Raw genomic sequence first — 22196 nt, 5'->3', positions numbered from 1 at the left:
GTGGAGGGCGATTTTGGGAGGAGGAGTTGTATTCCCGAGAAGCAGAGTTTTCATGAGAGGAAAGAGGTGAATTTCTTCAGTGGCAGCGGAGAGGTGCGTGACGGTTTGTGAGCGCTGCCTGATGAAACCTCGAGCCAGAAGAGAGGTTGCGGAGGGTCTCCGGTGGTTCGGTGTGTGTGTGGGTCTTCAGCACCTTCGCCACTCCCCGTGACTCCGAAAACCCAAATTATAAAGGAAACGTTGCCGAATTAAAGGTGCGCAGCACGAGAAAGTACGCACGCAGGAAGCATTGCAGAGTTTGTGTTTTCTCAGTGCTGAATTTGTGGCGCAGAATTTTGTGGATGTATTTTTCTTTAAGCCAGAGCACAGACTGGATCATATGTACGCAGTCTTTCCTGTGTATTATCTCACTAATCCTTACTATAACCCGGTGTGTTTCCGGTTCCTCCCTCTTAACTTGCTGCACTCCTCAGCCATTACTGTAAAATCCTATTGGTGTAATCCAGATGCACCTAAAATCGGGGGCCTGTATTATTTTGGTGGGGGAGAAGTAAGCGCCTGGTGAAATTCCCTCTTCATCACAACAATTAAAGCTGCAGGAGCCCTGCCTAGCATGACCAGATACAAAAGAGAGCAAGGCACGGAGACATAGTGTTTTACAACACGTTGTATGGGTCTTCTTGTAGAACTCTGATGTTCAACGTGCGGAATATAAACTTAATAAACAAATAACATTAAATACATCTGTTGAAAGGGGGTTCAGCTCCCTTCATGCATGCTGTTTGTTGTTTGAAAAGAAATGCTGGTGCCCCCACATCTGTAAATAAACAGACTGGTCCACTGCGTCCAGTTTGCTTGTGTGTGTGTAAGAGAGAAGGTATGTGTGTTTTTTGGTCTTGCTTTGATGGTGGGTGAGCAAGTATGGGCGTTTCTGTGGCCGGCTTCACACAACACCCTAACCCATACTGAGTGGTTGAGTGTGGGTTGTTTTGTACTGTGAGTTGTCCGTTGAACTGTGGGTTAGGGTGTTGTCTGAACCCAGGACATTTCCCACAGGGTGGCTTGTTAACCATGCCGTGTGGCTTCTTATCTCCAGCAAACTGAAGGTTTGTTGTTGAGTTGTTCAGGATGGTTAACAAGCCAGCCTGCAGAAGATGTCCTGGGTTCGGACAACACGCTAACCCATGCTTCAACAAACAAGCCATGATTTAAAACAACACTGAGTATGGGTTAGTGTGTTGTGTGAACCCGGCCTGTGTGCTCCCTGTCTGTTTGCTATGTTTGTAGGTGTGTGCACTCCCTGGTGTAAGGGTGTGGGTGTACCGTGTGTGAGCACCGCAGGTCTCCTGCCTGTCCAGAACCATCCATCCCCCGGGAAAACCTGGAGCGGGCCCTGATCCTTCCCACCTGGCCAGTGAGAGCAGAAAGAGTGGGAATCTCTCGCTGGAGTGAGTTTGTGTCCAGGGCTGGCAGAATCTGAACTCAGGACCTCCCCACCTTTGGCTCATTCTTTTCATGGGTCCGTTAGGCTGCTCTTTCCAGAAATTAAGCAATTGGAGGGAGGGCGTTTAGCCTCTAGGCCTCCAGCCCTGTGAAGTAGGATCAGCCCCATAAGGAGTTTCTCATTTCCCTTTCGCCGCTCGGAGCTGTGCGTGAGAGTCGAGGATCCGTCTCGCCAATCTCGGAAAACAATATTTTCTTCCTTTGCAAGAACAGCGTGACTTCACTTCCTCACTTGCGGTCGCTGGCTGTTGCAGCAGAACAACCTCCTCCTGGTTTTTGCTCTTTCGCATTTTGGAACATATATTTAGGCAGAGGGATGGGTCCTTATAATTTTTACCGCGATTCGAGGCATTGTCGGGCAAAATCCAACAGGGCAGACTTTCCCATCCAGTCCAGTTGTGTGTCTGCCTGCAGAGAATCTTTGCCCCCCCCCCCTTGCAAATTATCTGTTCGTCACTCCGTCATTAAAAGCCAGAAACCCAGCTGGAAACAAGTGCAACCCTAAAACGTGCTCTGAAGGTTTTTTGAAGAGCGTGCTGATAGGGGAGCGAGAGGTGCAAGAAACGTGTTCTCACAGGGGTATGCGCGCGTCGGAAGACTTTGAGGGCCGCTGTCTGGAAGTCTCTCTGGAAACCCTCCGTCGACGGCAAGGCCGTATTTACGGCCATGCCGTCCCGTTGAAATGTCGCTGAGCTCTGCTGCAACTTCCTGTTCTTGGAAGCGCAAGACGCTGGCATCGGAGGATGGACGGTGCTGCTGGCAGATGAAAAGAACAGTTCTGCTCAGGAAACAGAGAGAGCGTTTCATCCGTTAAAACCCACGCGACTCGCCGAAAACGTTTCCTGCCCCGCAGACCTTTTGAAAAGTTGCGCTTTTTTGTTTTTACTAGCGAGGAAGTGCCGTTTCAGGAGAGGCCTTCCCTCTGGTGCGGGAGAGAAAGCGCTTTGCCGCTTCTAAGAGGATGCCTCCTGTGACAGACGTGCATCACCTTTGAGCAAAGGAAGCAGGCTGGGGTTAGGGTGTCTGTCTGTCCTTCAGAGCAATATTTTATCTATTGTATGTATTTATTGCATTTCTATACCACCCAATCGCCGAAGGTCTCTGAGCGGTTCACAAACGTTATACCAGTCGGGGCGGAACCCTCCTCGTAAGCTATCGATGCAGATTTAATGGAGGAAAACCTGTATGACAAATCAACCAGGTTTGGGTTTTTTGTTTGTTTAATTTGGCACCCTCTCTAATGGGAATATGTGCAAAATTCCCTTTCCTCACCACAGAAGTCTTGCAGCAACCAACCTTGTTGCTGGGGAGCATGGGTGGGAGGGTGCTGTTGCACCATGTCATAGAATCATAGAATAGCAGAGTTGGAAGGGGCCTACAAGGCCATCCAGTCCAACCCCCTGCTCAATGTCCTGCTTGTTCATCCCTGGCCAATGGCTGGTTGGCCACTGTGTGAACAGAGTGCTGGACTAGATGGACCATTAGAATCACAGAATAGTAGAGTTGGAAGGGGCCCACAAGGCCATCCAGTCCAACCCCCTGCCCAATGCAGGAATCCACCCTAAAGCATCCCTGACAGATGGTTGTCCAGCTGCCTCTTGTGTGGGAGAGCCCACCACCTCCCTAGGTAACTGGTTCCATTGTCGTACTGCTCTAACACTCAGGAAGTTTTTCCTGATGTCCAGCTGAAATCTGGCTTTCTGTAACTTGAGCTGATCCAGCAGGGCTCTTCTGATGTTCTAGCTTGAGCCCCGGTGTCTTTTCATTCTGAAACCTCCATGCCAGGCCTACCTGTCCTCCAGGTGTGGGCACAGGCATCTCCCTCTGCGGCTTCCTTAAAAAACCCCACGTTAAAATGCCTGCAGTTCTCTTCCCCCACCTGCCTTCCCTCCAAAGACAGACATAGTTGAGAAATGACTCTCAGTGCCAACGAAGCTGACTTCCTGCCTGCATCACTTCCCACCCATGTGTTCTAGGATGTTCCATGAGTCACTGAGCTGGTGAATCTGCTGTTCCACCAGACTATGCAAATGAGGGACATGGTACAATCAAACTGTTTAAACTCTTTATGGACTGAAGGAAGCATTTATATATTACACACAGAGACACACACTCACACACACACCCAAAAGAAAGAAAAAATCAACATTGAATTTCTAACTCATTAAGCCCTGTAACACCATATTACATGTCTTGTTTTATGTGACAGCCTACATGAGGCTGTTAACCCACCATATCTATTATCTTTCGCGGCTGAATTGATATCTGAGCGCTACAAGAAGAGCGTTTCCTTTCTTGCTTTTCTGCTACATGACCTCTAGGTGGCACTGTATATTGGAATAGCACAAAGACACAAGAAGAAGCTGCTTTTTTCGCTTTCACAATATAATACCGCGTTTCTCTGGCTCTAAAAAAAAACTTGCTGGAAGTGCTGGTTATTATTTATTATTGTTGTTGTTATTGTTATTTACATTTATGTACCACCCCTCTCTGGGCGCTTAATAATACCGTATTTCTTCGATTGTAAGACACTAATTTCAGTACCACCAACAGAAAAAAAAAACCTAAGACACACCCGTGATTCTAAGACGCACCCTGTTTTTAGAGATGTTTATATGGGGGGGAAAGTGTGTCATAGAATCGAAGAAATAGGGTAATAATAATAATAATAATAATAATAATAATAATAAATGTATTTCTTACCTGCCTCTCCATTGAGGCAGGGAACAGCAGTACGTATAAAATACATAAAATACTGATTAGAAACATAGTATACATTGTTAAAACAACCTAAAAAGCATCCGAAAAGCATCCTACAATGATTAGACGAAGAAGCTAAACTGGAGTGTTACAATATCATCTAAAGAACCCATAAAAAACCATGAGGGGGGGGACGACAAATGCATGATAAATGCCTTGTGTAGAAAAGCCCACTGATAGGGAGGCCAAGGTGTGAGGCAACCGTTTTGGTGGGCGCCACATATTCTCCAAGTAGGCTAGTTCCGCCTTTCCCAGAATCCCTTGGCAGGGAACCATGGTGGATGAAACAGGTTTGAAACTGATTTCAATGCATAGTGCAGACAAGGCTGCGTCAGTAACTGCAAACTTGTCAGTTACAGAATGACTAGCAATAGCATCGCTGTGGGATTTCTCGATTAAAGAATTATTCATACCTCAATAAAACTACAGTTCCGTGGCTGGAGAGAGAGAGAAAGCCAGGCTCTTTGGAGCCCTGGGCTGATCCAGAAGGCAACTGTTTTTTTTTTATTATTATTTATTTATTTGAGGATTTTTATGCCGCCATTCAGCCAAAAAAGGCTCTCATGGCGGCTTACAAAAGTATTTCTTGACAGTCCCTGCCCACAGGCTTACAATCTAAAAGACATGACACAAAAGGAAAGGGGATTGGGAGGGAGGAGGAGGAGGGGGGAAAGGAAAGCAAACTCAGGCACTACAATCTTAGTTGGAAAGTTCAGCAGAGACAGTTGGTAGGAGGAAGGAGGGGGCTCTCAGCTGGAGCTGGACCCACGCATGATGGAGAGGTGCCTGGCTGCTGCTTCCTCCCTCACTGGTGGCCTCTGTTACTCTGGCTGTTATCTGGCGTTGACCAGAGCGGGCCTTAATGTCCTGGACAGGCTTTCCTGTCCTTTAGCTACAAATGTAAACCAATTTGGGAGTTATATGAAACTGGCCTTGCCCACATAACAAAAGCAAATGAGCTGAGAAGCCATCCTTTCAAGGGCAGAATCATAGAACAGCAGAGTCGGAAGGGGGCTACAAGGCGATTGAGTCCAACCCCCTGCTCAATGCAGGAATCCACCCTAAAGCATCCCTGACAGATGGTTGTCCAGCTGTTTCTTGAAGGCCTCTAGTGTGGGAGAGCCCACAACCTCCCTAGGGAACCGGTTCCATTGTCGTACTGCTCTAACAGTCAGGACGTTTTTCCTGGTGTCCGTCCGGAATCTGGCTTCCAGTTACTTGAAAAATAGCCAAAGGCAAGCGTGAAACCAAGTAATCTCCTACAATAATATTATTAGTAAAAGTTTTATTGAAGTGCCAGGTGCCTACGCGTTTCGAACACGGTTGCGTTCTTCCTCAGGGCTTCATAATGTAACTGCACTAACGTTATAAAGCCCTGAGGGAGAACGCAACCGTGTTCAAAACGCGTAGGCACCTGGCACTTTAATAAAACTTTTACTAATAATATTATTGTAGAAGATTACTTGGTTCCATGCTTGTCTTTGGCTATTTTTTACTCTCCTACGGGGTTTTCCTTGCTTTCGCACTTCCTGTCACTTGAGCCCGTGATTCCGCGTCCTGCGCTCTGGGAGGACGGAGAAGAGATCCTGGCCCTCCTCTGTGTGATAATGAGTCTGGGGGTGCAGTGAGCTCGCTTCCTCTCTCACGTTGCTGCCTCTGTGTTTCCCTTCCAGCCTGCAACGTCACCATCCACAACCGCTGCAAAGACACTCTACCCAACTGTACCAAAGTCAAGCAGAAGGTGAGCACACGCCGGTCGTTGTGGTTACTGTATCTGGTGGCAGTCGGGGTGGGAGCGTGAGAACGAAAGGATTATTCTGCACATCGTGGGATGGGGAATACTGGGGGTGCAGAACCTCTTTCAGCCCATTTCTGAGACGTCTCAGGGGCTACATTCTAGAGCAGGAGAAGCCAAAAGCAACAGGGCCCCAAAATGCCATAATTTAGCTTATATTATTATTATTTATTTATATAGCACCATCAATGTACATGGTGCTGTACAGAGTAAAACAGTAAATAGCAAGACCCTGCCGCATAGGCTTACATTCTATTAAAATCATAGTAAAGCAATAAGGAGGGGAAGAGAATGCAAACAGGCACTGGGTAGGGGTAAAACTAGCAGTATAAAGTCAGAACAAAATCAAGTTTTAAAAGCTTTAGGAAAAAGAAAGTTTTTTAGCTGAGCTTTAAAAGCTGCGATTGAACTTGTAGTAAATAGCATTTACAGCCAGGAACAAAGCCCTTAGGAGAGGCAGGAAAGGGGGCGGGACCAGGGGGAGGGGTGTGGCCTGCTGGAGAAGCCTGAATTTGGCCCCTAGGCCTGTGGTTCTCCCCACCACCACCCATTGCATGTGTTTCCTGCTGCACAACAGAACAGCACCCCAAGGATCTCCGCTTTCATTATTAAAAACGTCCTCAAGTTTCAAGTCCTTATGGCTGCAGGAGAAAAACTTGCATCGCTTGGGCAAGGATGCATCAGAAGCTTTGCGAGAGTCTCTTCTGGGCAGCTGTCTCCACACGGGGAAAGCCCCACGGTGGCTGCGGATCTGCGCTGCGTCAGTTAGACGACGCAGGCGCAGCTGCGCAGCCCCGCAGGGCTTTCCTGCGAAGCTGCGGAGTGAAGACGTCAGGGATTTACCCTGACCTTTTCAATCGGAGCGACGTCAGTACGGCTCTTCTGACGTCTGATGCCGGCTCCGGGGCCAATCTGGGAGCGGTGCCTGGTGGAAGGCGACTGGCGGTTGGGTCGCCTTCCACCAGGAAGAGGGCAGGGGCGGCTCTGGTAGCCAGGTGGCCACCCAGAAACCCTGCACTCCCTCCTCAGTGTTGGGATTACCCAACGCCACCCCAGGAGAGGGAAACTGTGGGATTTCGGAGGGAGGCGGCAGCAACCCGGCGCCGTGAAGACAGCCTCCAGGAAATCCAGAAGCTGGGGGCTGAGGCGTCAGTGCTGTGTTGAGCATCTTTTGCATAGGGAGCACGCCCTGCCTCTCAGCGCTGGGTGCTCCGCTAGGAAGGACATTCCCTGTACAAGGAGCTTTGCCGTCTGCCCATCACGGATAAGATCGGACGGGAGGGGAAAAGGCTGCGGACTGAGACTGGTGGCGAAGGAGAGGTTGAAGGGGAGCGCCGGAGAATCTACTCACAGGGCTAATCTTTTAACCAGGCCTAGAGAAACCGATTTACGAGAGGCGGGTACCAAGAAACAGGTATAGTTCCCGGTCAATTGGGGCAGCTGCCATTTTTGATACCACCGTTCCAGTTCTAAAGATAATCACCGCACAGCAGACTGACGAGGCTTCAAATCCTTCTCTTTTGCCTCGATCCGAGCTTCCATGTGATAAATAGCCCAGCTGGCTTTTCATAGAATCATAGAATCATAGAATAGCAGAGTTGGAAGGGGCCTACAAGGCCATCAAGTCCAACCCCCTGCTCAATGCAGGAATCCACCCTAAAGCATCCCTGACAGATGGTTGTTTTCATTGTTTCTCTCCTCCTCCCTCTCTCTTGCAGCAGCAAAAAGCGGCCCTGCTGAAGAACAATTCTGCGCTTCAGACGGTGTCCCTGAGGAACAAAAGTGAGAACATCTGCAAACCCTCTGCCAGCCCCGGCAGTTAAAGTGGCACCGGGGGGCGGGGGGGGGATTTGCCTCTGTTAAAGGAATTTGCGTAGTAAATCAGGGCTGGGCTCTCTCTCGCAGTGCCCAGGACGCCAATACGCCCGTAGACGCCCCTCCTGGCTTTTATTTGATTCGGAGTTTCCTAATTAAAACCTTTTTGTTTTCAAACTGGGACGCTGGCTTGCTGCAAAGCAAAGCGCGAACCTTTCCAGCGCTGTCTTTATTGGGGTTTTGGAGACCCCGACCTCTGTCTTTGGGGCTGCTATACGGGGCCGGGTTGCCACCGCCTTAAGCAAGACCCTGCGCTTTCTCTGCGGCGGGGTGGCGGTGGCTGGCCCTGCTGCAGAGGGTTCTGGCGGGCATTGGCACACACCCTGCCCGGCAACCAATCGGGGGGCACCATTCGCCCAGGGATGCCTCCGCCACAACTCCGGAGCGACGATAGACGGCCAATTCGCCGTACTAACCTCACTCCCGGGGGGGGGGGGAAGTCGGGGGAAGTCCCGACTTATTAAAGTTGCAGACACTTTGTAGTGGCTAAAGTGTTGGACTGGGAGTCGGGAGATCCGGGTTCGAGTCCCCACTCGGCCATGGAAACCCACTGGGTGACTTTGGGCCAGTCACAGGCTCTGAGCCTGACCCATCTCACAGGGTTGTTGTTGTGAGGATCAAATGGCGAGGAGTAGGATTATGTATGCTGCCTTGGGATCCTTGTAGGGAAAAAGGCAGGCTATAAATGCAATTAATATAATAATAATAATTCACAGGAGAGCCCCACCACAGCTGCAAGGCGGTGGCTGCTGCATCGTATAACCGACGCAGCACCGCCACGCACCCACCGTGGGGTTTTCAGACCACCTAGGTGGCCCCTTGGACATAGTTTTTGGGGCAAGTTTATTTTTCTTTTAGTCTCACCAATTTGGCTTCCGGGAAAAAGACTGCTCGTTGGCCAGGGCAGCCATTTTAGGACCAGCCCAGCCCCCCTCCCCCATGGTGGCCCTTTTGTGAGAGTGCCCACGACACACGTCGTCACAATTCCAAATGGACCCATTGACCTAAAAGGTTGTGGACTCCTGGCACACAAGGGCAGTGTGGCGAGAGCCAGTGTGGTGTCGTGGCTGAAGTGTTGGACTGGGAGTTGGGAGATCTGGGTTCAGTCACAGGCTCTCAGCCCAACCCACCTCACAGGGTTGTTGTTGTGAGGATAACATGGAGGGGACGAGGAGGATTATGTATGCTGCCTTGGGTTCCTTGGAGGAAAAAAGGCAGGATATAACTAATAATAAATTTATTTATTTATTTATTTATTTATTTATTTATTTATTTATTTATTACATTTCTATACCGCCCAATAGCCGGAGCTCTCTGGGCAGTTCACAAAAATGAACTGCAGCCTTGGGAAATACGGCTTCCAAATTGTTTTTCCCAGCTGTGGAGACGGGGTCCGGGGAATGTGAGGGTGGGCTTTCATCTGCGCCAGCCCTTACAGCTCCGGAAATAGTAATGGGTGCCTCTGAACATGTGCAGAGTGCCTTTCTCTCTCAATCGCACATCTGACATGTTTCTGCTTGGGGAAAGGGCTTCCAGGCTGTGCAGAGCCCCAGCACCACACTGGGGTGTGTGGAGTTTTATTTCCCCCTGCCCAAGGTGCATGCAAGAGCGGGCGTCTGCCTTTCAGTCCTTATCTCACCTCTGTTGCTGCTTCCATCCTTCAGCAACCAACCGGGAGCGCCCCAATTCCGCCATCTACCCCTCGGAGAGTTTCCGCCAGACCCTGCTGGGCTCCCGCCGGGGTCGTCCCAGCTTGTCCCTTTCCAAAAGCGTCTCCACTACGAACATTGCAGGGTGAGTTCAAGGCATGGCGGGCGAGGCGAGTCCCTCGGGGGGGGGGGTCGTCTCGGAAGGTCGACCCGCTTTGTAAGAGAGGGCAGTTAAGTGGCCAAGTTTGCCGACGGCACCAGATTATTTAAGGTGGTTAAAATGCAAAGGGATTGGGAAGGGATCTCTCCAAGCTGGGAGAGCGGGTGTCCAAATGGCAGATGCGGTTCAATGGAAGCGAGTGCGAGGTGATGCACATTGGGGCAAAAAACCCCAACTTCAAGTATAACCTGTTGGGATCTGAGCTGGTGGTGACCAAACAAGAGAGAGATCTTGGGGTTGTGGTGGACAGATGGATGAAAATGTCCGCCCCGTGTGCAGCCGCTGTAAAGAAGGCAAACTCCATGTTAGGCATTATAAGAAAAAGAATTGAGAATAAAACTGCCAGTATCGTACTGCCTTTATACAAATCTGTGGTGTGACCACACTTAGAATATTGTGTACAGTTCTCGTCACCACACCTAATAAAAGATATTATAGAGCCGGAAAAAGGGGCAATTGAAATGATCCAGGGGCTGGAGCGTCTCCCCTACGAGGGAAGGTTACAACAGCTGGGATTTTTCAGCTTGGAGAAAAGGAGGCCGAGGGTAGACAGGATAGCGGTGGACAAAATGATGCCTGGTGTGGATAGGGCTGCCATATTCTGAATCCACAAAACCGGGACAATTTTTTTTGGTGTGTGTGGAGGGATGGGGGCTAGGATTTTTTTAAAAAAAAACTGGACAATATGTAAAGGTCTAGGGAAAGAAAGAAAACTATCTAAGCTTTAGTTATCTAACACTGCAATCCTATGTGTGTCTACTCAGAAACAAATCCTATTAAGTTAAATAGGACTTATTCCCAGGTAAGTATGCACAGGATCGCAGCCTAAAGCACTTGAGCACCTGCAAATAAATAATAGGCAAAGAACAGTTTAGGCAAAGAAACAGGGAAAAAATGACACTAAATTACATTTCTCCACTAGTTCTCAAATGCTAGAGGAGACTTTAGTATGGAGACTTACACTCCACTGAGCAGGCTCAAGGCACCATTTCGGAGGTTGGAATTCCTCCGGCCGGCTGGAACAGGAATCCGGGATTCTTGACTGACTGGCCGGGACATTTTGGAAATGCTTGGAAACCGGGACATTCCCGGTTTTCCGGGACGTATGGCAACCCTAGGTGCGGAGAATGTGTAGAGGGAGACATTTTTCTCCCCTCCCATAATACTAGAACCTGATGGGGTCGTCCCAAGAAGCTGATGGGTGGGGGATTCAGGACTGATCAAAGGAAGTCCCTCTTCACACAGCACAGAGTTAAATTATGGAACTCACTACCACAAGATGTAGTGATGGTCCCCAATTTGGATGGCTTTAAAAATAGGTTGGATCAATTCCTGGAGGAGAAGGCTATCCGTGGCTACTAGCCCTGATGGTTGTGTGCTATCTCCAGTATTCGAGGCAGTAAGCCTGTGTGCACCAGTTGCTGGGGAACATGGGTGGGAGGGTGCTGTTGCACCTGTGTCCTGGTTGTGGATCCCCGGTCGACAGCTGTGTGAACAGAATGCTGAACTAGACAGAGCCCCGGTCTGATCCAGCAGGGCTCTGCTGACGTTCTTACATTCCTGATATGGGTGCAGTGTTAGAAGTGGGCCGGGAAGACCTGGGTCCGTTTTCCTTCCCTGCTAATCCAAGAAAGCAAGGAGTACATCTTTGGACGGTCTCTCAGCCTCCCTGTCTCAGCCTCTCCTACCCCAAAGGGCTGGTTTGTGTATAGAATTTGAAGAAATAGACACCCGGAGATATGTACCCGGTCCGGAACTCCCCAAGGAAAAGTGGGGGGTACAAATACGGTCGAGTGGCTTTTCCCAGCCCTGGGCCTTCCAGATGCGTTGGAATACAACTTCCCACCCCACACATCTGGAGCGCGCCCCGTTGGGACAGGAATGATTTTTCCTCGTCTCTTCCAGGACGTTCAATGACGAATCCCCGCTGGGAATCCGCAGGATCCTGTCGCAGTCCACCGACTCCCTGAACATGCGGAACCGGACCCTCTCAGTAGAGTCCCTCATCGACGAAGGTGAGACGTGGGCGCGTGGGCGGGCGTTTCATGCCAGTCACCTGCGTGCCTGTGTGCGGCGCAGGGGCGCGTTTTGGAGTGCGGACGCTCTTCGTGGTATTCCCCGCAGCCCCCAAATCCAGGCGGCTGTGCGGATCCATTCCAAGAAACCAGTTCTAGGATGTTTCATCGGCTAGCAGCAGGCCTTTTGTGGCCCGAGTCGGCCCGAATTGCCTGCTCAAAACACTCCAAGTCACTTTACGTTGCAGCAAGGAACGATGTATTTGGTGCTGGGGACATTCTTGCTCTCAAGGCAAAGTACGTCGTGTTCCTGGACCTCACGCTTTGGGGAGAGGAAGGCAAAGCGAGCGTCTCTGTACAGCTTTTGTCTGAGCCACGGAGGAGACCCCAGATGCTGTAGGGTGGATTCCTGCATTGAGCAGGGGGTTGGACTCGATGGCCTTGTAGGCCCCTTCCAACTCTGCTATTCTATGATTCTATGTACTGTGTGTGCGTGTTGTGGGTCATGAGGGAGGGCCCGGAGCTCTGGGGCAGAGCTCCTGCTTTGCGTTTAGAAGGCCCCGGGTTCAAGCCCCAGCTTCTCCAGGTAGGACTCCTGAAACCCTGGAGAGCCGCCGCTGCTGCCAGTCAGTGCGGACCACACTGGGCTAGATGGACCCCAGTGGTCCGAAACAGTATAAACCATTTCCCTGCTGACATGGAGCAACAGAAGTCCATTTTCTAGAGTCACACGTGGCTTGGTTAGGCTTTTTTCTTCCGAGCTGTCCTTCATCGACGTCATTTCACCTCTCTCTCTCCCCCTCTCTGTTTTTTTTTCTCCTGCAGGAGCCGAAGTCATATATAACCAGTTGATGAGCGAGTTCGAGACCGACGAGAAAGATTTTGAGGCCGATTCCTGGAGTCTGGCGGTCGACAATAACTTCTTGCAACAGCACAAGAAGGAGGTCATGAAGCGGCAAGACGTCATTTATGGTGGGCAGTGGGGGCCTCGGCCAAAGTCTCCCCACCCCGCCCCGCCCCCCAGTTTCTAAATGGACGAAGGGTCAAGCTTTGTAGCATTGCTGCCAAGGCACATTTCCCCTAGTAACGTACCGTTAGAAAACACACACGTGAAAAGGGATGAATTATTGCAAGTGGACCAATTGCCAAAGAGATAGCAGAGTCTGCACTAACCCAAACCAATTGTAAACTAACAAAGCTTTCATGGACTGGAGTTCGCTTCATCAGATGCGTGATGGGCAGAGAGATTTATATTCATATGCATGGAGCATTGGGGCGAAAATCCACCTGGGCCAACGAGGACAGCGGTTGCCATCACGTCCGGCCCTCGTGGGCCCAGGCGGACACGCCCAACGTCAGGACCGGCCCATGCCCAACTGCTCTCAAGCCTTCGAAAGCATGGGGCGCAGTTCCACCCTGCAGTGGGAGAAAATACATCATTTCCCCAAGGCTTGAGGAAACTGCGATTCTCAATCCACAACCTGCGCTTGATGGGGCCTTAAGGCCCTATTACAGTATTTCTTTGATTCTAAGACATACTTCCCCCCATATAAACATGTTTAGCCTGGAGAAGAGAAGATTGAGGGGAGACATGAGAGCACTCTTCAAATACTTGAAAGGTTGTCACACAGAGGAGGGCCAGGATCTCTTCTCGATCCTCCCAGAGTGCAGGACACGGAATAACGGGCTCAAGTTAAAGGAAGCCAGATTCCAGCTGGACATCAGGAAAAACTTCCTGACTGTTAGAGCAGTGCGACGGTGGAATCAGTTACCTAGGGAGGTGGTGGGCTCTCCCACACTAGAGGCCTTCAAGAAGCAGCTGGACAACCCTCTGTCCGGGATGCTTGAGGGTGGATTCCTGCATTGAGCAGGGGGTTGGACTCGATGGCCTTGTAGGCCCCTTCCAACTCTGCTATTCTATGATTCTATGATTCTATGATCTCTAAAAACGGGGCGCGTTTATTATTTCTTAGAATCAAAGCTTTTTTTTCTGTTGGTACTGAAATTCGTGTGCGTCTTACAATCGATGGCGTCTTAGAATCGAAGAAATACGGTAATAGGGCCTTTAAGGTGTCCCTCAGCGGGACGGGGGGAGTGAGGTAGACCCTTGGGGAAATCACATTTGTTTGTTTGTTTATTGACTTATTTACAATACGTATATACCATTCCCCGTTCAAAAATTCGGAGCGGTGTACAAGATGAAATACAATCAAAACAGAACGAAACGCCTTAAAATAGATTTTTAAAAGCAAAATGAAAGGTGAACCGTGAACTGGTCATTAAGGAAAGCCTTCCTGGAATGATGACGTTTTCAGGAGGCGCCGAAAGGGATACAAAGTTGGCGCCTGCCTGGCCTCCAGAAGCAGGGAGTTCCACAGGAGGGGGGCCACCACGCTGAAGGCTCTTCCCCTGGTGGACTCCAATCGGAGGATGGGTCTATGTGGAACCACCAGGGGAATTTCCCTCTCCCCCCTCCCCCCCCGGGAACCAATCACGCCCCGATTGGCGCAGGGCTGCGGGAAGGCAAAGTACACTTTCCGGGGCCTCCAGAAAGTGCGCAATTCCCCCCGGGCACGCTAACGGCATGCTGGGGGAATTGAGCACTTTCTGGAGGTCCCAGAGCGTGCGCATTGCCAAGGGCTTAGGAAGGTCACGCGTCCTCCCGAACGCCTGCCAAGCCTGGCTCCTTGGAGCAGGGCCGGGCGAGCAGGGCATGGCGAACGCCCGGGGCAACCCTCCGAAAGTTCGTCAGAGCCGATATGCATGTCGAGAAAATGCCTCACGCAACTGAGGATGGCTCCATGCTCCTTACGCAGAACCTTGCCTGTGTGAATTGATCTCTGCGCATATAACGTGGCAGATTTGGGAAACCCTTGCCTTTTTTATAGCCCTCTTTCCTACGAGGTCTGCAAAATGTGTCGGCATGCTTCTCGCTGGGCTCCCCTGCCCTGTTCCCTTTCCCAGCTCGCGATGCTACGCCCTGAGCGGCGTTCTTAACATTTTTTGGTTTCGGGACCGGAGTCGTTGGCCATGACCACCATCCAAAAGTGGGGTTAGACTTAGGCCGATCGATTAGAGGTGCGATCAAGGCCTATGATGATGTGGATAGGTGAGCGAAGTGAAACTTTCAGAAACCTCCCTGCATGTAGAAAACTAGCACATCAGGGAATAGGCTAAGGAAGAACCCTCATCCCTGATGTGTTGATTTTCTTCATGCGGGGTGGGTGGGTGGATTTAAAAATATGGGGAGCATTCAAGCATTCTGAATCAATACAGACCCCTAGGCAGGGAGTTTGTTTCTCTCTCTCTCTCTCTCTCTCTCTCTCTCTCTCTCTCACACACACACACACACACTTTTGAAACGGTCTGATTCACTTCCCGGCCTCAGTGTCTCCCCTCACTCCGCCCCGCACAGAGCTGATCCAGACGGAGCTCCACCACGTCCAGACCCTGAAGATCATGACCAACCTCTTCCGCAAGGGCATGCTGGAGGACCTGCAGATGGACGGGGCCCTGGTGCAGAGCATGTTCCCCTGCGTGGACGAGCTCAGCGAGATCCACGACCGCTTCCTCGTCCAGCTCCTGGAGCGCCGCAAGGAGTCGCTGGCCGCCGACAGCAGCAAGAACTTCGTCATCAACCGCCTGGGAGACCTCCTCATCCAGCAGGTGCGTCGGCCGTCAGGGCTGCTGCCAGGGGGATTGCCAGGCTTAGGCGTGGGGGGCCTCAGGGCCCCGCATCTATTTCCCAGGGCTCCCGGTTCTATTTTCCAGGGCCCCGCATCTATTTCCCAGGACCCCGGATCTGTTTCCCAGAGCTCGGATCTGTTTCCCTAGGGCCCAAATCTATTTCCCAGACCAAAAAATCCATTTCCCAGGCCCCCGGATCTATTTGCGAGGCTCCCAGAGCTATTTCTCAGGACCCCGGATCTATTTCCTAGGGACAAAACTCCATTTCCCAGACCCCCGGATCTATTCTATAATAAAATTTCATAGGGATAAATGCCAAGTTCTGCATTTAGGAAATAGAAACCAAAGGCACAGTTACAAGATGGGGGATACTTGGCTCAGCAATACTACAAACGAGAAGGAACTTGGAATTGTTGTAGATCGCAAGCTGAATGTGAACCCATAGTGCGATATGGCTGCAAGGAAGGCAAATGCTATTTTGGGCTGCATTAATAGAAGTATAGCTTTCAAATCGCGTGAGGTCCTGGTTCCTCTCTATTCAGCCCTGGTTAGGCCTCATCTAGAGTATTGCGTCCAGTTCTGGGCTCCACAATTCAAGAAGGACACAGACAAGCTGGAGCGTGTTCAGAAGAGGGCAACCAGGATGATCAGGGGTCTGGAAACAAAGCCCTATGAAGAGAGACTGAAAGAACTGGGCATGTTTAGCCTGGAGAAGAGAAGATGGAGGGGAGACATGATAGCACTCTTCACGTCCTTGAAATCTTGTCACACAGAGGAGGGCCAGGATCTCTTCTCGATCCTCCCAGAGTGCAGGACACGGAATAATGGGCTCAAGCCAGATTCCAGCTGGACAGCAGGAAAAACTTCCTGACTATTAGAGCAGTGCGACAGTGGAACCAGTGACCTAGGGAGGTGGTGGGCTCTCCCACACTAGAGGCCTTCAAGGGGCAGCTGGACAACCATCTGTCAGGGATGCTTTAGGGTGGATTCCTGCATTGAGCAGGGGGTTGGACTCGATGGCCTTGTAGGCTCCTTCCAACTCTGCTAGTCTATGAGTCTATGATTTCTCAGGCCCCCGAATCTATTTCCCAGAACCAAAACTCCATTTTCCAAGCCTCCCAGATTCATTTCCCAGGACGCCAGATCTATATCCCAGACCCAAAAATCCATTTTCCAACCGCCCCCCCCACCCGATCCATTTCCCAGGTCCCCAGATCTATTTCCTAGGACCCCAAATCTATTCCCCAAGGCCCTGAGCATCCATTAGAACCAATAGAAGTTTTCTTTTCTCAGCTTAGTTCCCACGCAGGGGGCAATTTTCAAGGATGCTTGCAACTGGGGAGGGAAGGGTTAATTCTCCCCTCCCCTCAAGCTACAGCCCCCCCCCAAAGAGTCTTCTCCTGCATGAGAATTAATCTTGCAGGGGGGGTGGGGATAAAGACTTCCCCCCTTGTTTGGGGATGTTCTGCGGCAGGTTGCAAACTCATTGAAGAATTTGTTGTATTTGAAAAGATTTGGACGAGAAATGAATTGGCTGCCTGAGAAATAAATCCTCGTTGTTCTTTCTAAATTTGCATCTGTAGGGAGACATTATTGTAGGCAGGTTTGTGTCCTGTGGACCCGGGCCTCGAATCTTTTAAGTGCCGAAGGAAGCCCAGGGCTGCCCTTCATCTCAGTGGGGCAGGAACAGACGTGAGGTGAAGCAGCTGCCGTGCCCGGGACGGAGACAGAGACGCCTCCCTCCGCTCTTCCGTGTAACACGTTGCGACCTCACGCCTGCCCTTCTGCCTTTCAGTTTTCGGGCACCAGCGCCGAGCAAATGAAGAAGGCCTACTCGGAGTTTTGCAGCCGCCACACCAAGGCCGTGAAGCTGTACAAAGAGCTCTTCGCCCGGGACAAGCGTTTCCAGCAATTCATTCGGGTAAGGAGTTTCCTCATCCTCTCCTCCTCAGCCTTTCCTTCCCTTCGCCCCTCTCCCCATGGGGCACATTGCGCTCAGCAAACCACAGGGATCAAAGAGAAAATGGTACGCTGGGCAGAAGCCACCCTCGCTGTGGGCTCAGCACCGCGACTTCATCGGGCCGAACCGCACGGTCACAGAATACACAAACAATGGGATCTCTGCCCCAGTGAGTATACAGCAGGGACGCCCAAGCTTTTGGGGTCGGTGGTCACATTTGGGATTTTGAGAGAGTGTCGCGGGAGCTCTCACAAAATGGTTGCCACTGCAGGGGGAGGCTTGCCCATTCACAAAATGGCTGCCACGGTGGGCGCGGCCAGTCACAAAACACTCATTTCCCAGAAGGCAAATTGGTGACACTAAAGGAAAAGTAAATTGACCAAGAACCCAAAGTAGTAGAGGGTACCTTATTAATAATAATAATAATAACAACAACAACAATAATAATAATAATTTATTTTTTACCTGCCTCTCCACTTGGATTGAGGCAGGGAACAACAGTGAATATAAAACACATAAAAACTGATTAAAAACATAGAATACATGATTAAAACATCCTAAAAACATTCTATACGGCCCAATAGCTGAAGCTGTCTGGGCGATTCACAAAAAATAAAAACCATGGAGTGCAATTTAAAATATAAAACTTAACCAACAATGTTTTTTAAAAAACCCAGGCCATAGCTAGATCTAAGGTTTATCCCTGGATCGTCCAGGGGTCAAACCTGTTCATCTAGGTGACACACAGGGGCGAACCCTGGATAATCCCAGGATAAACCTTAGGTCTAGCTGTGGCCCCAATATAAAAGTACAATATAAAAGTGCAACCAGCATAAAACCGAGCAGAGATACAAAGATTTAAAATGCGGATTTGAACGGCTGATTTAAAACCGGAAAGTGAAAAGACGAAGATGATACAATGCTAGGAAAATGAAAAGGTCTTCACTTGGCGTTGCAAAGAGAGCAACGTTGATGCCAGGCGAACCTCTCCGGGGAGCTCGTTCCACAGCCGGGGTGCCACAGCGGAGAAGGCCCTTTAATGACCTGTTCTGGATAATAACCCTTCTTCCTTCTTCCCCAGAGGCTGACACGGTCCTCGGCGCTGCGGCGTCATGGTGTGCAGGAATGCATCCTTCTGGTCACCCAGCGCATCACGAAGTACCCAGGGCTGATCGACCGGATCTTACAGAACTCCAAAGGTACCAACAGATGGGGATCGGGTGGCTTTTCACGAAAGAGGCGACAACGTTTTTCTTTTTATCATTCGTCATCGGTTAACTGCAACATCGTTGTTATCGTAATTATTCCCCCCTCCTCCCAATAGTGATCAGTTACTTATAGATTTTTACCCCATTCATTAGCCAAAACAGCTTTCAGCGGTAAGAAGCAGGACATGGTGCAACAGCACCCTCCCACCCATGTTCCCCAGCAACTGGTGCACACAGGCTTACTGCCTCGAATACTGGAGGTAGCACACAACCATCAGGGCTGGTATCCATGGATATAGCCTTCTCCTCTTCCAGGAATTTATCCAACCCCCTTTTAAAGCCATCCAGATTGGTGGCCATCACTACATCTTGTGGTAGTGAGTTCCATAGTTTAACGCTGCGCTGTGTGAAAACGTCCTTCCTTTTATTTGTCCTGGCTCTCCCACCCATCAGCTTCATGGGATGACCCCTTTTGGTTCTAGTATTGGGCAAAAGGCGGGATACTACTACTACTACTACTACTACTACTACTACTACTTCTTCTTCTTCTTCTTCTTATTATTATTATTATTATTATTATTATTATTATTAGAGAGAGGGAGGAAAATGTCTCCCTATCCACATTCTCCATACCATGCATAATAATAATAATAATAATAATAATAATAATAATAATAATAATAATTTGAGAGAGGGAGGAAAATGTCTCCCTAGCCACATTCTCCATACCATGCATAATTATAATAATAATAATAATATTAATAATAATAATAATAATAATAATAATAATAATTTGAGAGAGGGAGGAAAATGTCTCCCTAGCCACATTCTCCATACCATGCATCATCATCATCATCATCATAGCCTGCCTTTTCTCCAATAATAATAATAATAATAATAAAGAGGAGGTGGATCTATACGCCACCCTGAGATCCTAGTGACATAAAGGCGGGATACAAATGTTTGAATAAAATTAATTTAATAACGACAACAGCCCCAATGTGCCCTTTTGGGGAATCCATGGACCCAATCCGACTCCCGCTTTGATGGCGGTCTCCCTGCTTCCCTTTTCCCCAGGGAACGAAGCCGACCAGCGGGATCTGAGCACCGCCCTGACCTTGATCAAGGAGCTCATTTCCACCATCGACCAGGAGGTGCACGATTACGAGAAGAACGCGCGGCTGCAGGAGATCTACGGGCGGATAGACGGGCGCACCAAGGCCTTGCTACCCTGGGAGCGGGGCTCTTTCTGCAAGGACGAGATCCTTCGGCGCAAGCTGGTGCACGACGGCTGCATGCTCTGGAAGACGGCCACCGGGCGCTTCAAAGGTGGGCGGAGCCTGCGCACTGTCGCCCCCCCCAGTGGTGGTGTAAAGAATAGCAGCGTCCGAGAAATTTTGTTTTTAACCAGAATTCGCCCCGCTCACAGCCCCAAATGGGAGTTTATTTTCTCCCAAGCCTGCATTCAAGCATGGTTTATTTTTTTAAAAATACACATTTTCACACTTTAGTCCAGCTTCCCCCAACTTTGCGCTCCCAAGATGCGTTCAACCACAACACCCAGAATTCCGGCTGGGGAATTCTGGGAGTTGTGATCCAGTGCATCTCGGGAGCGCAAAGTTGGGGGAGGCTGCTTTAATCAATGGGAGGGAAATACACATTTGTGTGTCCGCTTTTTAAAAATGTGTATCGAAATCTGTCCTTTTCCCATTCTAATGAAAAGAAAAACAGAACACAACCCAGCCCATCAGAAGTTTGCACTATAGCTTGCAGATTTCAGCAAAATCATAGAATCATAGAATAGCAGAGTTGGAAGGGGCCTCTAAAGCCATCAAGTCCAACCCTCTGCTCAATGCACGAATCCACCCTAAAGCATCCCTGACAGGTGGTTGTCCAGCTGCCTCTTGAAGGCTTCTAGGGTCGGAGAGCCCACCACCTCCCTAGGTCATGGGTTCCATTGTCGTACTGCTTTAACAGTCAAGACGTTTTTCCTGATATCCAGCCAGAATCTGGCCTCCTTTAACTTGAGCCCATTATTCTGTGTCCTACACTCTGAAGATTGAATTGGGGACTTTAAACATAGGAAACACAAGCTCTAATCCTGAGCTGTCGTTCATCCCCTTCAGTTCAGCTCATTTTAAATTCTGCCCTGTGGCAACCCAGGTTGTGCCAGTCTGATTATATTAGAGAGAATTAGGCATATTTGCATAGCAGGCTGTGTTGTACAGCTCTTTCTAGCCCAGTCTAGCTGAGGATGCAGACAAGCGGGAGCGTGTTCAGAGGAGGGCAACGAGGAGGATCAGGGGTCTGGAAACAAAGCCCTATGAGGAGAGACTGAAAGAACTGGGCAGATTTAGCCTGGAGAAGAGAAGATTGAGGGGAGACATGAGAGCACTCTTCAAACACTTGAAAGGTTGTCACACAGAGGAGGGCCAGGATCTCTTCTCGATCCTCCCAGAGTGCAGGACACGGAATAATGGGCTCAAGTTACAGGAAGCCAGATTCTGGCTGGACATCAGGAAAAACTTCCTGTTAGAGCAGTACGACAAAACATCAGGAAAAACGTCCTGACAGTTAGAGCAGTACGACAATGGAATCAGTTACCTAGGGAGGTTGTGGGCTCTCCCACACTAGAGGCCTTCAAGAGGCAGCTGGACAACCATCTGTCAGGGATGCTTGAGGGTGGATTCCTGCACTGAGCAGGGGGTTGGACTAGATGGCTTTAGAGACCCCTTCCAACTCTACTATTCTATGACTTCTGCCACCTGTTTAGTCACCTGCAGATAGCTGAACAACTTTTTGCCCCTGGAACCTGTGCTTAGCTCCTTCTATATTGTGTCTCCCTTCCTTATAGTCATAGAAATGTAGAGTCGGAAGGGACCTAGAAGGCCATTGAGTCTTTGCAGCCTAGTGGATAAAAACATGCTTTGAAGTCAAAGTGGTGGGTTCTCGGTGACTGAGTTCGGACGACACGATAACAAATGGTGGGTTAAATAGCCAACGATGGGTTGTTGTGTCGTCTGTCGGGAATTTTTCACACCGCGGTTGGTTATTCGGCTGAAATAACCAACACAAATAACCAACGCTGGGCAGAGTTGAATATCTGAACAACCGTTGGTTATCGTGTTGTGTGTTCGGGCACCGTTGACAATTTCGTCACGCACAGTTGGTTATTTTTGGCGACCGCAGAGCGACCAAGAGCGACCAAAGCTGTGATGGCCACTCTAGTGCAGAACTCTCAGTGGCTGATGGGATACCAGCGGGAGGACTGGGGGGGGGAAGGACTGGGGATGTGTCAATCAAACAACCGTTGACTAACAGTCAACTCAACGCCGGCCTGAATCCACACCAGGGTTGATTATGATTGTGTTGTGTGGGGAACATCCCCTCGATAATCAACCCTGGAATTGACTATTAACCCACCATTGACTATTGTGTTGTCCGAACGCAGCCCGTATGCTTCTCATGAGTTCTAGAGCTGAGCCACGCCTTTGGAAGTTACTCTCGCCATAAGGCCCTTCCTG

General features: G+C 49.8%; 1 protein-coding gene across 1 annotated transcript in view; it reads left to right on the top strand.

The window, feature by feature from the left end:
• The window catches only part of ARHGEF2 (Rho/Rac guanine nucleotide exchange factor 2), a 135236-nt gene that overhangs the window by 94095 nt on the left and 18945 nt on the right, over positions 1-22196 (top strand). Inside the window, exons 3-11 of the mRNA XM_063146105.1 lie at positions 5937-6004; positions 7777-7840; positions 9598-9727; positions 11708-11817; positions 12643-12789; positions 15233-15483; positions 17300-17425; positions 18546-18663; positions 19750-20001. Of these exons, the coding sequence (XP_063002175.1) occupies positions 5937-6004; positions 7777-7840; positions 9598-9727; positions 11708-11817; positions 12643-12789; positions 15233-15483; positions 17300-17425; positions 18546-18663; positions 19750-20001 (1266 nt within the window). The remainder of the gene's footprint in view (positions 1-5936; positions 6005-7776; positions 7841-9597; positions 9728-11707; positions 11818-12642; positions 12790-15232; positions 15484-17299; positions 17426-18545; positions 18664-19749; positions 20002-22196) is intronic.

This window comes from Elgaria multicarinata, chromosome 21, assembly GCF_023053635.1.
Source record: "Elgaria multicarinata webbii isolate HBS135686 ecotype San Diego chromosome 21, rElgMul1.1.pri, whole genome shotgun sequence".
In the NCBI taxonomy this organism is placed as follows: domain Eukaryota; kingdom Metazoa; phylum Chordata; class Lepidosauria; order Squamata; family Anguidae; genus Elgaria; species Elgaria multicarinata.
Note: the sequence above shows the minus strand (reverse complement) of the source record. Positions and strands in the feature narration are given on the sequence as shown.